This window comes from Heterodontus francisci, chromosome 7 (genome assembly GCF_036365525.1).
Source record: "Heterodontus francisci isolate sHetFra1 chromosome 7, sHetFra1.hap1, whole genome shotgun sequence".
NCBI lineage: Eukaryota > Metazoa > Chordata > Chondrichthyes > Heterodontiformes > Heterodontidae > Heterodontus > Heterodontus francisci.
Window position 1 is genome coordinate 136,882,668 of NC_090377.1, and position 17,448 is coordinate 136,900,115.

At 45.7% G+C, this 17,448-nt stretch overlaps 1 protein-coding gene and 1 long non-coding RNA gene across 2 annotated transcripts in view; one reads left to right on the top strand and one right to left on the bottom strand.

Moving 5' to 3' along the window:
- The first annotated feature begins 248 nt into the window (after positions 1-248).
- Positions 249-17,448, top strand: part of LOC137372426 (uncharacterized) — a 107,208-nt gene continuing 90,008 nt past the window's right edge. The window contains exons 1-7 of the mRNA XM_068036313.1: positions 249-331; positions 3,378-4,690; positions 4,838-4,940; positions 5,897-6,036; positions 12,318-12,436; positions 12,593-12,671; positions 12,829-12,986. Coding sequence (XP_067892414.1) covers positions 3,486-4,690; positions 4,838-4,940; positions 5,897-6,036; positions 12,318-12,436; positions 12,593-12,671; positions 12,829-12,986 — 1,804 coding nt within the window. The 5' untranslated portion in view covers positions 249-331; positions 3,378-3,485. The remainder of the gene's footprint in view (positions 332-3,377; positions 4,691-4,837; positions 4,941-5,896; positions 6,037-12,317; positions 12,437-12,592; positions 12,672-12,828; positions 12,987-17,448) is intronic.
- Positions 4,844-17,448, bottom strand: part of LOC137372361 (uncharacterized) — a 29,746-nt gene continuing 17,141 nt past the window's right edge. The window contains exon 3 of the long non-coding RNA XR_010975424.1: positions 4,844-4,986. This is a non-coding gene — a long non-coding RNA (uncharacterized lncRNA). The remainder of the gene's footprint in view (positions 4,987-17,448) is intronic.

Consider the following 17,448-nt stretch of genomic DNA (forward strand, 5'->3'; position numbering starts at 1 on the left):
TGGCCGGGCCAGCGATGCCCACATCCCATGAATTAAAAAAAATTCATCCCACAAGAGAACAGTGCGCCGGCGCAGTGTTTGAAGCATGCGTGGTACCGAACAGTTTTGGGGCATGCGCAGTACGGCACAGTGTTTGGACCATGCGCAGTACGGCACAGTGTTTGGACCATGCGCAGTACGGCACAGTGTTTGGACCATGCGCAGTACGGCACAGTGTTTGGACCATGCGCAGTACGGCACAGTGTTTGGACCATGCGCAGTACGGCACAGTGTTTGGACCATGCGCGGTGTGAGTGATGGCGGTGTTGCTATTTAGTCGGATCTGCAGTCGGTGAGTGTCCGTAAGAGCGATGGAGCCGGCAGGTGGGTGCCGTGGCTTCAGGAACACCTCCTGTAGGCCTCAACATCCCGAACAAGAAGCTCCTGATCCCGCGTTTAAATTAAGCGGGGCGGCAGCTGCGGGACTTCTCCCGGTGACGGGGTTAACGGCCGCCAGATTTTTAGCTCTTTTCGAGGATCTAAAGATCAATAAACTGTAACATCAAAAGACAAAACTTTAAAGGAAACTTAACTCAGTTATAAAGGAGCCTGGGGCAGGGGAGGGACAAACTATTTGGGATACAGCACAGGGCAGGAGGTTCCCCCCTTCCCCCTCTCCCTGATTCCACAAAGACTCACCTTGGACTGGGCCACACCTGGGCAGGGCTGGCTCAAGGTGCAGGAAGCTGATAGGCTGAGCTGTGGACTGGGAGGAGTGGGGGGTTGATTGACAGGCCTGGGGAGGGGGATATCAGGGCAGGTACACACATGTTGGTGTTTTGTCATGTTGGTGAGTGTTTCTAAACTCTATAGCCCTTTCCCGGTAATTTAGGTGGATTGCAGTTTGCAGTGAGTGTTGGACTATATTGCCTCACCTTATTCTTCCTCCATCTCCCACTCTTGAGTTCTAGGCTGCAGACTCCGGTGGCTTAATGTGCCTGAAACATTAACTCAGTTTCTCTCTCTGCAGATGCTTCCTGACCTGAGTATTTCCAGCATTTTCTCCTTTGATTTCAGATTTCCAGCATCCGCTGTATTTTGTTTTTATTTTAATGCAAGCGTTGCTCACAGAACTGAGTCGAGAAACGTAGACACAATCAAGAGCCAGTTTGTATCTGGGTGGCCTTGGATGCGGAAGTCGCTCTCTGACATCCTGTGTAGATCTTTTTTGTTGCATCAGTTTGGTCTGGAGTGGAGATGGAAGCGAAGCTGCTGGGTTTATCTGCGAGTACTTTTGAGCCCATCGGGCCCAACAATTTCCAATGTGAGACTGTCAAGGGAGGTAGATTCCAGTGGAGCTGAGGTTGATAAATGTACACCAACCACTCAGTGTAAAAGAGTATTGTTTTAGTAACAAGTATTTCTGTAGAGGCTTTTAATCCATTTTGCATATGCAGATTTTTTTTTTTACTTCATTCTTGGGATATGGGCATCAGTAGCCAGACCAGCATATATTGTCAACCCCCATTTGCCCATTGACAAGGTGATGTGGGTCTGCTTCTTGAATAGCTGCAGTCCATGTGGTGAAGGTGCTCCCACAATGGTGTTCGGGAAGGAGTTACAGGATTTTCACCCAGTGATGATGAAGGAACGGTGATATATGTCCAAGTTAACATCAGCTTGTATTTATGTAGCGTCTTTAATGTAATAAAATGTTCCAAGGCGTTTCACAGGAGTGTTATGAAGCAACGTTTGACACTGGGGCGGCGCAGTGGTTAGCACCGCAGCCTCACAGCTCCAGCGACCCGGGTTCAATTCCGGGTACTGCCTGTGTGGAGTTTGCAAGTTCTCCCTGTGTCTGCGTGAGTTTCCTCCGGGTGCTCTGGTTTCCTCCCACAAGCCAAAGACTTGCAGGTTGATAGGTTAATTGGCCATTATAAATTGCCCCTAGTGTAGGTAGGTGGTAGGGAAATATAGGGACAGGTGGGGATGTGGTAGGAATGTAGGATTAATATAAATGGGTGGTTGATGGCACAGACTCAGTGGGCCGAAGGGCCTGTTTCAGTGCTGTATCTCTAAACTAAACATAAGGAGATATTAGGGCAGATGACCAAAAGCTTGATCAAAGAGGTGGATTTTAAGAAGTATCTGCAGCATGGAAGGTGAGGTAAAGAGGTGGAGAGGATTAGGGAGGGATTTCCAAAACTTGTGGCCTTGGCAGCTGAAGGCACAGCCACCAGTGGTGGAACAATGAAAATCAGGGATGCTCAAGGTGCCTGAATTGGATGAGTCCTGATCTCTTGGAGGGTTGGAGGAGATTAGAGAGATAGTGAGGTGCAAGGGCATAGAGGGATTTGAAAGCCAGGGTGAGGATTTTAAAATTGAGGTGCCTGTGTAGGGTGAACAAGACTTGGTTCGAGTAAGGACACAGGCAGCAGAGTTTTACATGATCTCAAGTTTACAGAAGGTAGAATGTGCGAGGACAGCCAGGAGTGTGTTTGAATAGTAAAATTGAGAGGTAACAAATGCATGGATGTAAGTTTCAGAGGCAAACGAGCTGAGGCAGTGGCGACATCTGGTGATGTTATTGAGGTGGAAATAGCCAGTCTGTGTGATAATGCTGATATGCAGTCGGAAGCTCATCTTGGGATGCATATCGCACCAAGGTTATAAACGGTTTGGTTTAGGCTCAGACGGTTGCCAGGGAGACGGATGTAGTTGGTGGCTAGGGAGTGAAGTTTGTAGCAGGAACTTACAGAATAATACAGTGCAGAAGAGGCCCTTTGGCCCATCAAGTCTGCACTGGTGCATTAAAGACACCTGACCTGTCCACCTAATCCCATTTGCCAACACTTGGCCCATAGTCTTGAATGTTATGGCGTGCCAAGTGCTCAAGAAGAATGGCTGAAGAGCAATGGCTTCAGACTTCGAAATATTTAATTGGAGGAAATTTCTGTTCATCCAGTACTGGATGTCAGACAAGTCAGGATGATGTCAGGATAAGGGCGGCGCAGTGGTTAGCGGCGCAGCCTCACAGCTGCAGCGACCCGGGTTCAGTTCTGGGTACTGCCTGTGCGGAGTTTGCAAGTTCTCCCTGTGACCGCGTGGGTTTCTGCCGGGTGCTCTGGTTTCCTCCCACAGCCAAAGACTTGCAGGTTGATAGGTAAATTGGCCATTATAAATTGCCCCTGGTATAGGTAGGTGGTAGGGAAATATAGGGACAGGTGGGGATGTGGTAGGAATATGGGATTAGTGTAGGATTAGGATAAATGGGTGGTTGATGGTCGGCACAGACTCAGTGGGCCGAAGGGCCTGTTTCAGTGCTGTATCTCTAAATAAATAAATAAACCTGCCTTTGTGTTTTTGTGGGTTCTCTCTCACACTTTTTTCTGTTTTAGATCAATTTCACAGGGTTTTAGAAGGGGAGGAATTGCAGCCGTGATATGAAAAGCAAGCGGAAGGAGTCGCCCAATTTATCGTAACCCGAATATCATCAGAATTTGAACATGGAAGGAGAAAGCACCAATCACAGTGGGGTGAAACTGTATGTGTCTTCTGTGTGTGATCGACGCTTCAGCCAATCATCTGGCCTGTTGAAACACAAGTGCAGTCAAACTGGGGAGAAACCATGTAAATATGGGGACTTTGGAAAGGCATTGAATTATCCAGTGGAGCAGGAAACTCATCCACGCAGTCGCACCCTGGGGAGGCTGTTCACCTGCCTTGAGTGTGGGAAGGGATTCACTCAGTCCTCCACCCTGTTGATACACAAGCGAGTTCACACTGGGGAGAAACCGTTCACCTGCTCAGAGTGTGGAAAGGGATTCACTACTTCATCTGACCTGCTGACACACCAGCGAGTTCACACTGGGGAGAGGCCATTCACCTGCTCCGAGTGTGGGAAGGGATTCTCTCAGTCATCCTACCTGCTGACACACCAGCGAATTCACACTGGGGAGAGACCGTTCAGCTGCTCCGAGTGTGGGAAGGGGTTCACTCAGTCATCCCACCTTCTGACACACCAGCGAGTTCATGCTGGGGAGAGACCATTCACCTGCTCAGAGTGTGGGAAAGGATTCACTCAGTCATCCCACCTTCTGATACACCAGCGAGTTCACACTGGGGAGAGGCCATTCACCTGCTCAGAGTGTGGGAAGGGATTCACTACTTCATTCGCCTTGCTGAAACACCAGCGAGTTCATACTGGGGAGAGGCCATTCACTTGCTCAGAGTGTGAGAAGGGATTCACTCAGTTATCCAGCCTTCTGACACACCAGCGAGTTCACACTGGGGAGAGGCCATTCACCTGCTCCGAGTGTGGGAAGGGATTCACTCGGTTATCCAACCTTCTGGCACACCAGCGCGTTCATACTGGGGAGAGGCCATTCACCTGCTCAGAGTGTGGGAATGGATTCACTACTTCATTCGCCCTGCTGAGACACCAGCGAGTTCACAGTGGGGAGAGACCATTCACTTGTTCCGAGTGTGGGAAGGGATTCACTACTTCATCCAACCTTCTGACACACCAGCGAGTTCACACTGGGGAGAGACCGTTCACCTGCTCAGAGTGTGGGAAGGGATTCACTACTTCATCCGCCCTGCTGACACACCAGCGAGTTCACACTGGGGAGAGACCATTCACCTGCTCAGAGTGTGGGAAAGGATTCACTATTTCATCCTACCTGCTGAGACACCAGAGAATTCACAAATGACTCTGGGATGAAAGATTTCCGCCAAATAGCGGATTCCGACATTGAGGTTTTGGAAATTCATCATTGGCTTCTCCCTTTCCGACCTTAACCAACAGACCAGCTTTAAAAAAAAAATGGAACCGTCAGTTCTGATTTTTTATTTTAAGCGGCCAACCACAAAGCTGCCCGGAGATCTTTTTACCTGTTTTTAAATCTTTACTTTTTATCGTTTTCCACCTCGATGGAAATGAACTTCAACCAGGAAAGCAAGTGAGTGGAACTGCATACTCCTTCACAACTTCAGTGCGTCAGTCTTCTGTAAACGGACAAAAAGGAGGTGTGTGTATGCACAGACCAATTCCCAATGTTTGTTTTTTGCCTTCATGGGATATCTTAGCAGAGACCACCTGAGAACTGACTCAGCTCATTTGACATGGCTTAAAATTAATTGTGCAAGATCAGTAGCTGACAAGTCGCTTGTCTGTGGCAAAAACATTGATCTGTCAATAGGAATTTGAAAGTTGCATCCATTTACACAGCAGTGTGTGTCTGAAGTAATTTCTGAAAACCCTGCACAAACTGGTTACTGCATGTGAATATCCTGCAGACAGCATGAGCTGTATAAACTTAACATGTCCTGTGCATTGCAGCAACTGAAGTGATCTGGAATTTCCACTTATCGGTTTGCTCAGGTGTATGGCTGAATTCCATTCATTGTTCATCTCCACTTTCACTGTCTACTGCCCCAGTCACACTGTAAACCTTGAGTCAGTGTGAAGCCTCTTTTGCACCATAGTGATGCAAGACAAAGAGTATAACTTTGGCCATCTTTCTTCAATGTGTGGTTTGGCATTGCTTAAGATTATTTAGAAAATGCTGTCCTGCATCACATGTGCTATGCATCGGCTACAGCGCAACTATCCTGTGAGCTCTCTGCAGTCACTATAAATGGTCACTGCTTCTGAGGCTGATGGCACGATATTGTGTATGTGTGAACATGTATATGCAGAGTTACTCCCTTTCTCCAAGCCAACACAATAGTTACGATTTTCAGTTAAATGCAGCTGCCACACCGGTTGGTGTGGTAGAACAGGAGCCAGATGTGTTCATCACTGTTGGGATATACAGCTGTCCATTGGACCTGCTACATTGTCACAGGGCCATTACCAAACTTTTGAGCCTGATTTGGGGATGATGCAATAGAACTTCCAAACTTGTTACTGTAGAGGTCATCGTCAGCTATCCCTCGATTCGAGGATGACATCTACTCAAGGTCGCGAGTTTCTGCCATGGGTCTTCAGGTCACTGAACAGGCTGATTCTCGACCTGCAGATCTTTTGGCGCATGGGGCAGGACGTCCTACGAGGTAGTGGGACCCAGAGCACAGGATTTGCTTCCTAGAGGTACATCACTAGTCTCATTACTTTTCCATTGTCACTAGCAAGATCTAGTACAATTTGTGCGTTGCATAATATTTGGACCCTTTGAAGAGGAAAACCGTATTTTTATTTAGTTTTCATTATTATAATGAGATCTGTGCTGCAAACAAGATTATTTTAGTTTAGAATCTTAATGGACTAATTATTTTCTCAGCATCTACCCTGCCAAGTCCTTTAAGAATTTATTATGTTTCAGTCAAGTCACCTCTCATTCTTCTAAACTCCAGGGAATATAGGCCTAGTCTGTTCAATCTCTCCTCGGAGAAAGAGATATAGCATAGTGGTTATGTTAGTGAACTAGTAAGCCAGAGACCTGGACTAATGATGCAGAGACACAAAGTCACATTTTACCATGGCAGTTGAGGGATTTGAACTCAATCAATTAAATAAATCTGGGATAAAAAAGCTAGTATCAGTAATGGTGACCATGAAACTACCGGATTGTCCTAAAAACACACCTGGTTCACTAATGTCCTTTAGGGAAGGAAATCTGCCATCCTTACCCGATCTGGCCTATATGTGACTCCAGACCCACAGAAATGTGGTTGATATAACTGCACTATGAAACGGCCCAGCAAGCCACTCAGTTATATTCAAGGAGGTGGCTCACTACCATCTTGAGGGTAATTAGGGATGGGAAATAAATGCTGGCCTTTCTAGCAAACCCATATTCCATGAATAAACAGAGCAATTGCTTCATCCCAGGACCCAGACGAGTGAACCTTCATTGCATTCCCACAAGGGCAAGGATGTCCTCCTTTATGTAAGGAGACCAAAACTGCGCACACTATTCCAGGTGTGGCCTCACTAATGTCCTGTATAATTGTAGTAAGAAATCTTTACTCTTTATACTCCAATCCCTTTGTAACAAAAGCTAACATACCACTTGTCTTCCTAATTACCTGCTGTACCTCCATGTTAACTTTTTGTGATTCACGTACAGATCTCTCTCAATGCTAAAATTTCTCAGTCTCTCACCATTCAGAAAAAAATTCTGTTTTTTTTTCATTTTTCCTATCAAAGTGGATAACTTCACCACATTGTATTCCATCTTCCATGTTCTTGCCCACTCACCCAACCTGGTCTATATCCCTCTGCAGCCTCTTCGTGTCCTCCTCACTTTTTACTTTCCTCCCTAACTTTGTATAACTTCGGGCGGTACAGTGGCGCAGTGGTTAGCACCGCAGCCTCACAGCTCCAGGGACCCGGGTTCGATTCTGGGTACTGTCTGTGCGGAGTTTGCAAGTTCTCCCTGTGACCGCGTGGGTTTTCGCCGGGTGCTCCGGTTTCCTCCCACCACCAAAGACTTGCAGGTGATAGGTAAATTGGCCATTGTAAATTGCCCCTAGTGTAGGTAGGTGGTAGGGAATATGAGATTACTGTAGGGTTAGTATAAATGGGTGGTTGTTGGTCGGCACAGACTCGGTGGGCCAAAGGGCCTGTTTCAGTGCTGTACCTCTAAATAAAATAAAATAAATAAAAAAATAAAACAGCAAGCCTGGATACATTACATTCAATCCCCTCATCTGAATCATTAATATAGATTGTAAATAGCTGAGGTGCAAGTACTGACCCTTGCAAGTACCCTGCTAGTTACAGCCTGCCAACCTGAAAATGGTTCATTTATTTCTACTCTCTGTTATCTATTAACCAATCCACAATCCACACTAATACCTCAATCTCATGAGTTCTGATTTTGTGTAATAACCTCTTGTGTGGTTCGTTATCAAATGTTTCTTGTTTCTTGAAAATCCAAATACACTACTGGTTCCCCCTTATCTACCTTACTCGTTACATCCTCAAGAAACTTAAACAGATTTGTCAAACATGATTTCTCTTTCACAAGTCCATGTTGACTCTGCTTAATCATGTTATGAACATACAAACATGAATTAGGAGCAGGAGTAGGCCACTCAGCCCCTCGAGCCCGCTTTGCCATTCAATAAAATCATGGCTGATCTGATTGTAACCGTGACTCCACATTACTGCCTACCCCCAATAGCCTTTCAGCCCTTACTTATCATGAATCTATCTACCTCTGCCTTAAAATATTTAAAGACACTGCTTCCACTGCCTTTTGAGGAAAAGAGTTCCAAAGACTCACGACCCTCTGAGAGAAAACATTTTTCCTCATCTCTGTTCCAAATGGGTGACCCCTTATTTTTAAACAGTGAACCCCTAGTTCGAGATTCCCCCACAAGGGAAATATCCTTTCCACATCCACCCTATCGAGACCCCTCAGGATCTTACATGTTTCAATGAAGACACCTCTTACTCTTCTAAACTGCAGCGAATGCAAGCCGAGCCTGTCCAACATTTTCTCATGAGACAGCTTGCCTATTCCGAGTATTAGTCTAGTAAACCTTCTCTGAACTGCTTCCAACGAATTTACATCCTTCCTTAAGTAAGAACAATACTGTACACAGTACTCCAGATATGGTCTCACCAATGCTCTGTATAACTGAAGCATAAACTTCATACTTTGAATACAAATCCCTCGCAATAAACAATAACATTCTATCAGGTTTCCTAATTACGTGCTGTACCTGCATACTAATGTTTTGCGATTCATGCACTAGGACACCCGGATCCCTCTGCAACTCTGCAATATCTCACCATTTAGATAATATGCTTTTTTTTATTCTTCCTGCCAAAATGGACAATTTCACATTTTCCCACATGATACTCCATTTGCCAGATCTTTGCCCACTCACTTAACCTATCTATATCCCTTTGTAGCCTCCTTATGTCCTCTTCACAATGTACTTTCCTACCTATCTTTGTGTCATCAACAAATTTAGCAACAATACCTTTGGTCCCTTCATCCAAGTCATTTATATAAATTGTAAAACTTTGAGGTCCCAGCACTGATCTCTGTGGCACACCACTTGTTACATCGTGCCAACCAGAAAATGACCCATTTATGCCTACTCTCTTTTTTCCTTTGACTTTCTAAGTGTTCTGTTACCACGTCCCTAATAATACATTCGAACATTTTGCCTGCTGCTGATAGCATCTTGACAAATACATGAGTAGGATGGGAATAGAGGGATACGGACCCCGGAAGTGCAGAAAGTTTTAGTTTAGACAGGCATCAGGATCGGCGCAGGCTTGGAGGGCCAAATGACCTGTTCCTGTGCTGTACTTTTCTTTGTTCTTTGCTAGCTGTCAGTCTTTTTTCATGCTCTCTCTTTGCTTCTGTTATTTGCTTTTTCACTTCATCTCTGGACCTTCTATATTCAGCCTGGTTCTCAATAGTATTTTCTACCTGGTATTTAGCATAAGTACATTTTTTCTTCTTTATCTTAATCTCGACCCCTTTTGTCATCCAGGGGGCTCTGGATTTGTTTGCCTTACTTTTCCTCTTCGAGGGAACATACCTTAACTAATATCATGACTATATCATGAAAGTGATGCATTTGAGTCTGAATTTGGCCTTATGTCAACTCAGTAAGCTTGACCTATCAGTGCTGGGTCAGTCCTTGTCCAGCTGCAGCAGCCCCGATAACAGGAACCAAGGAGCCTTATTTTGCTGCTGGGGGCTGTTTGTTTCTTGAAGTTAAGGTTATTATTAAATGATTACACACTGTGACATCCATCATTCTCCCAGACACAGCATCACCTCACTGTCGGGATCATGTGTCTGTGAAGGGGAGGTTGTTGTCCTGTGTTGACCACCCTGAATACCCTTGCTTCATAACTGTCAGGAAGAGAAGGTCCCAGTATTGTGAAAGGAGCCTCAGGGCATCAGTCTAGGTGATCCTGTAAAATAGAGGAACGCATGAGTGGAAGGAGGCCACTCAGCCCTCAAGCCTGTTCCGTCGCCATTCAATTATATCATGACTGATCCATATCGCAGCGACATTTACCTGTTTTGGTCCCATGTCCCATTAACCTTACCCAATAAAAATACATCAATCTCAAGTTTTGACATTTTCCATCTAGCCCCATTTTCAGCAGCTTTTTGAGGGAGTGTTCCAGGTTTCACTACCCTTTGTGTGAAGCAGCGTTGCCTGACAGCACCCATGAATGGCCCAGTTCTCATTTTTATGTTGTGCCACCTTGTTCAGCATTCCACCAACCGAGGAAATGATTTCTTTTTATCAACCCTGTTAAATCCTTTAATCTTCTTGAACACCTCAATTATATTATCTTCACACTCAGTAGAATACAAGGCTAGTCTATCTGACCTGTCCTCACAATTTAACCCTTTTAGCCCTGATATCATTGTTTTGAGTGTGCAATGAACCCCCTCCCCAGCCGATATATCCTTCCTGAGGTGTGGTGCCCAGATTTGAAACCTCACTTCAGATGGTGTGACCAGAGTTGCAGATAACTGCAGTATTACTTTCACTCTTCAGATAAAGCCAAACATTCCATTAGACATTTTAGAATCATAGAAAGTTTAAGACACAGAAAGAGGCCATTTGGCCCATCGTGTTTCTGCCGGCCAGAAAACTATCCACCCAATCTAATCCCACCTTCCGTTGGTCCGTAGCCCTGCAGATTACGGCACTTGAGGTGCATATCCAGACTCCTTTTGAATGAGTTGATGGTCTTTGCCTCAACTACCCTTTCAGGCAGTACGTTCCAGACCTCCATCACCCTCCAGGTGAAAACATTTTTCCTCACCTCCCCTCTAATCTTTCTACCAATCATTTTAAATTATGCCCCCTCGTCTCTGACCTCTCTGCTCAGGTGAATAGACCCTTCACCTCCACTCTATCCAGGCCCCTCAAAATTTTGTACATTTCAAGAACAAAGAACAGTACAGCACAGGGACAAGCTATTCGGCCCTCCAAGCCTGCGCCGATCTTGATGCCTGCCTAAACTAAAACTTTCTGCACTTCTGGGGACCGTATCCCTCTATTCCCATCCTATTCATGTATTTGTCAAGATGCCTCTTAAACGTCATTTCAATCAGATCTAGCTCAGCCTTCTCTGTTCCAAGAAGAACAACCCTAGCCTGTCCAGTTTTCCTCATAGCCGCATTTTGTAAACTCCTTTTACAGGGATTTAGAGGGGAGAATTTACACACAGCAAGCTCAAACCAAGAGAAATGTTTGCCTCTTCTAAATATCTATCCAGTAGTGTCAGTGATGGCTTTTGTAATCCCCTTTTACAGTGTATTACAAGGGGTGGATTTACACACAGCAAACTGTGTTTGGCCACATTTGGAATACTGCGTGCAGTTCTGGTCGCCACATTACCAAAAGGATGTAGATGCTTTGGAGAGGGTGCAGAGGAGGTTCACCAGGATGTTGCCTGGTATGGAGAGCGCTAGCTATGAAGAGAGGTTGAGCAGATTAGGATTATTTTCATTAGAAAGACGGAGGTTGAGGGGGGACCTGATTGAGGTGTACAAAATCATGAGAGGTATAGACAGGGTGGATAGCAAGAAGCTTTTTCCCAGAGTGGGGGATTCAATTACTAGGGGTCACGAGTTCAAAGTGCGAGGGGAAAAGTTTAGGGGGGATATGCGTGGAAAGTTCTTTACGCAGAGGGTGGTGGGTGCCTGGAACGCGTTGCCAGTGGAGGTGGTAGACGCGGGCACGATAGCGTCTTTTAAGATGTATCTAGACAGATACATGAATGGGCAGGAAGCAAAGAGATACAGACCCTTAGAAAATAGGCGACATGTTTAGATAGAGGATCTGGATCGGCGCAGGCTTGGAGGGCCGAAGGGCCTGTTCCTGTGCTGTAATTTTCTTTGTTCTTTGTTCAATCCAAGAGAAATGTTTGTCTCTTCTGAATGTCTACCCTAGTCTGATAGTCATAGCTTTTGTAAACACCACAAATGTGAGACTCAAAGCAAGGATCACTTCAAGATCTGACAGAGTCACTCAACACATCAGGACCTGAATATCATCGGCCTTTGAATGTGGAATGAGAAATGTTTGTCTGTTCTGTCTGTGGGAAATGATTTCAAAAATTAATGTGACTGGAAAAGCACTGAGACAAACAATCGAGTGAGGGTATTCCAGTGCACTGACTGTGGAAAGAGCTTGAACCAGTTATGCAGACTGAAAAATCATCACAGTATTCACAGTGGGGAGAAATCGTACACGTGTTGTGTGTGTAGATGAGGATTCAACTCTGTCCAATCTGGAGAAATACAAGGACACCCACACCAGGGAACAACTGTGGAAATGTGGATTTGTGGAAAGGGATTCAGTTCCCTGTCAAAGCTGGAATCTCATCGATGCAGTCACATTGGAGAGAGGTCGTTCACTTGCTCTGTGTGTGGGAAAGCATTCACTCGATCATCCTACCTTCTGACACACCAACTTGTTCACTCTGATAACAAACCTTTTAAATGTTCTGTCTGTAAGAGCAGCTTAAAAGGAAACAGGATCTGCTGATCCACCGAAGAAGGGTCACTGACCCGAAACGTTAACTCTGCTTCTCTTTTCACAGATGCTGCCAGACCTGCTGAGTGGTTCCAGCATTTCTTGTTTTTATTACTGCTGGTCCACCAATGAGTTCATATTGGAGAGAGACCGTTCACCTGCTCCGTGTGTTTAAAGGGATTCACTCAGTCATCCAACCTGCTGAGACACCAGTGAGTTCACACTGATGAGAGGCTGTTCACTTGCTCTTTGTGGAAAGAGATTCACTCATTCATTCCACCTCACTGAATGCTAACTTGTTCTGACCATGAGAAGAGCTTCAAAAGCAGAAATGATCTGATGAAACACCTACACGTACACACTGGAGAGGCCATTCAGCAGCTCTGTGTGGAAAAGAATTCATTCAGCCATCCAACCTGCTGAGACACCAGCGAGTTCACACTGGGAAGAGAGGCCATTCATCTGCTCTGTGTGTGGGAAAGGATTCACTCATTCAACCTTGATGAAGGAAGAGAAGTGGATGTGGCGTATATGGATTTTAGGAAGGTGTTTGATAAGGTTCCCCATGGTAGGCTCATTCAGAAAGTAAGGAGGCATGGGATTCAGGGAAAGTTGGCTGTCTGGATACAAAATTGGCTGGCCCATAGAAGTCAGAGGGTGGTAGCAGATGGAAAGTATTCAGCAGGGAGCTCTGTGACCAGTGGTGTTCCACAAGGATCTGTTCTGGGACCTCTGCTCTTTGTGATTTTTATAAATGACTTGGATGAGGATGTGGAAGGCTGGGTTAGCAAGTTTGCTGATGACACGAAGGTTGCTGGAGTTGTGGATAGTGTGGAAGGCTGTTGTAGATTGCAACGGGACATTGACAGGATGCAGAGCTGGGCTGAGATGTGGCAGATGGAGTTCAACCTGGAAAAGTGTGAAGTGATTCATTTTGGAAGGTCGAATTTGAATGCCGTATACAGACTTAAAGACAGGATTCTTGGTAGTGTGGAGGAACAGAGGGATCTTGGGGTCCATGTCCATAGATCGCTCAAAGTTGCCACCCACGTTGATAGGGTTGTTAAGAAGGCGTATGGTGTGTTGGCTTTCATTAACAGGGGGATTGAGTTTAAGAGCCGCGAGGTTATGCTGCAGCTCTATAAGGCCCTGTTTCGACCACACTTGGAATATTGTGTTCAGTTCTGGTCGCCTCATTATAGGAAGGATGTGGAAGCTTTAGAGAGGGTGCAGAGGAGATTTACCAGGATGCTGCCTGGACTGGAGGGCATGTCCTACGAAGAAAGATTGAGGGAGCTAGGGCTTTTCTCATTGGAGCGAAGAAGGATGAGAGGTGACTTGATAGAGGGGTACAAGATGATGAGAGGCATAGATAGAGTGGATAGTCAGAGACGTTTTCCCGGGTGGAAAGGGCTTCACCAGGGGGCATAATTTTAAGGTGATTGGAGGAAGGTTTCGGGGAGATGTCAGAGGTAGGTTCTTTACACAGAGAGTGGTGGGTGCGTGGAATGCGCTGCCAGCGGTGGTAGTAGAAGCAGATACATTAGGGGCATTTAAGCGACTCTTGGATAGGTACATGGATGACAGTAGAATGAAGGGTCGGTAGTTAGTTTGATCTTAGAGTAGGTTAAAGGTTCGGCACAACATCGTGGGCCGAAGGGCCTGTACTGTGCTGTACTGTTCTATGTTCAAACAACCTGCTGAGACACCAGTGACTGCAGAGAACTTTCTGAATGAGCCTACCATGGGGAACCTTAACAAACGCCTTGCTAAAATCCATATACACCACATCCACTGCTCTTCCGTCATCAATGTGTTTTGTCACATCTTCAAAGAATTCAATTAGGCTTGTGAGGCATGACCTGCCCCTTACAAAGCCATGCTGACTGTCTCTAATCAAGCCATGCTTTTCCAAATAATCATAAATCCTGTCTCTTAGAATCCTCTCCAGTAATTTGCCCACTACCGGCGTAAGACTGACTGGTCTATAATTCCCAGGGTTATCCCTATTCCCTTTCTTGAACAAGGGAACAACATTTGCCACCCTCCAATCATCCGGTACTACTCCAGTGGACAGTGAAGACGCAAAGAACATCGCCAAAGGCGAGGTTGGATTCTGCTGTTATTGCTGCTGTTAATCACATCCAGGATTGAACCATGTTCATTCTGACAGTTGGATTTTATTTAACTTGATGTTAATCCATGTAACTGGGCTGGAGTTTAATATTCTGGATATATGTCAAATAAATTAGCTTCGCACAAACACGAAGTGTTCGAGTCCTTGATTTCTTCATGATAAGAGGAAACTGATCTGTTACCAACTGTTCCATTTTTTGGGCCTTTTCTCCTTTGTTGATGGAAGACTTGTATTTGTGTAGTGCCTTTCATGACTTCAGGACGTCCCAGTGTTTTACAGCGAATGAAGTTCTTTTGATGTGTACTCAGTGCTGTCGGCAGCTGTGGCTCAGTGGGTGGCACTCTCGCCTCTGAGTCAGAAGGTTGTGGGTTCAAGTTTTCTCCAGGTCCGAAGCATAAAAATCAAGGCTGACACTCCAGTGTAGTACTGAGGGGGTGCTGCACTACCTGAGGTTCTGTCTTTCAAATCAAACATTAAACTGGCACCCTGTCTTTCCCCTTCAGATGGATGTAAAAGATCCTGTGGTGCAATATCATAGAAGAGCAGGGGTGGTATTCCTGGTGTTCTGGCCAATATTTATCCTTTCATCAACATCAGTAAAATAGATGATCTGGTCATTATGACATTGCTATTTGTGGGATCTTGCTGTGTGCAAATTGGCTGCTGTGTTTCCGACATCACAACAGTGACAACACGTCAAAAGTAGAACATAGAACAGTACAGCACAGTACAGGCCCTTCGGCCCATGATGTTGTGTCGACCCTTTAACCTGCTCTAAGATCAAACTAACTACCTACCCTTCATTCTACTATCATCCATGTACCTATCCAAGAGTCGCTTAAATGTCCCTAATGTATCTGCTTCTACTACCACCGCTGGCAGCGCATTCCACGCACCCACCACTCTCTGTGCAAAGAACCTACCTCTGACATCTCCCCGAAACCTTCCTCCAATCACCTTAAAATTATGCCCCCTGGTGATAGCCCTTTCCACCCTGGGAAAAAGTCTCTGACTATCCACTCTATCTATGCCTCTCATCATCATGTACCCCTCTATCAAGTCACCTCTCATCCTTCTTCGCTCCATTGAGAAAAGCCCTAGCTCCCTCAATCTTTCTTCGTAGGACATGCCCTCCAGTCCAGGCAGCATCCTGGTAAATCTCCTCTGCATCCTCTCTAAAGCATCCATATCCTTCCTATAATGAGGCGACCAGAACTGAACACAATATTCCAAGTGTGGTCGAACCAGGGCCTTATAGAGCTGCAGCATAACCTCGCGGCTCTTAAACTCAATCCCCCTGTTAATGAAAGCCAACACACCATACGCCTTCTTAACAACCCTATCAACTTGGGTGGCAACTTTGAGCGATCTATGGACATGGACCCCAAGATCCCTCTGTTCCTCCACACTACCAAGAATCCTGTCTTTAAGCCTGTATTCTGCATTCAAATTCGATCTTCCAAAATGAATCACTTCACACTTTTCCAGGTTGAACTCCATCTGCCACTTCTCAGCCCAGCTCTGCATCCTGTCAATGTCCCGTTGCAACCTACAACAGCCTTCCACACTATCCACAACTCCAGCAACCTTCGTGTCATCGGCAAACTTGCTAACCCAGCCTTCCACTTCCTCATCCAAGTCATTTATAAAAATCACAAAGAGCAGAGGTCCCAGAACAGATCCTTGTGGAACACCACTGGTCACCGAGCTCCATGCTGAATACATTCCATCTACTACCACCCTCTGACTTCTATGGGCCAGCAAATTTTGTATCCAGACAGCCAACTTACCCTGTATCCCATGCCTCCTTACTTTCCGAATGAGTCTACCATGGGGAACCTTATCAAACACCTTGCTAAAATCCATATGCACCACATCCACTGCTCTTCCTTCATCAATGTGTTTTGTCACATCTTCAAAGAATTCAGTAAGGCTTGTGAGGCATGTCCTGCCCCTCACAAAGCCATGCTGACTGTCTCTAATCAAACCATGCTTTTCAAAATAATCATAAATAATGTCTCTCAGAATCCTCTCCAATAATTTGCCCACTACCGACATAAGACTGACTGGTCTATAATTCCCAGGGTTATCCCTATTTCCTTTCTTGAACAAGGGAATAACATTTGCCACCCTCCAATCATCTGGTACTACTCCAGTGGACAGTGAAGATGCAAAGATCATCGCCAAAGGCGCAGCAATCTCTTCCCTCGCTTCCCGTAATATCCTTGGGTATATCCCGTCTGGCCCCGGGGACCTATCTGTCCTCATATCATTCAAAATTTCCAGCACATCCTCCCTCTTAACCTCAACCTGTTCGAGCATATCAGCCTGTTCCACGCTGTCCTCACAAACGACCAGGTCCCGCTCACTAGTGAATACTGAAGCAAAGTATTCATTTCGGACCTCCCTGCCTCCTCCGACTCCAGGCACAAGTTCCCTACACTATCCCTGATCAGCCCTACCCTCACTCTGGCCATCCTCTTGTTCCTCACATAAGTGTAGAATGCCTTGGGATTTTCCTTAATCCTACCCGCCAAGACTTTTTCATGTCCCCTTCTAGCTCTGCTAAGTCCATTCTTCAGTTCCTTCCTGGCTACCTTGTAACCCTCTAGAGCCCTGTCTGATCCTTGCTTCCTCAACCTTAAGTAAGCTTCCTTCTTCCTCTTGACGAGCTGTTCCACATCTCTTGTCATCCAAGGTTCCTTCACCCTGCCATCCCTTCCCTGCCTCATTGGGACAAACCTATCCAGCAGTCGCAGCAAGTGCTCCCTAAACAACCTCCACATTTCTGTTGTGTATTTCCCTGAGAACATCTGTTCCCAATTTATGCTCCCCAGTTCCTGCCTAATAGC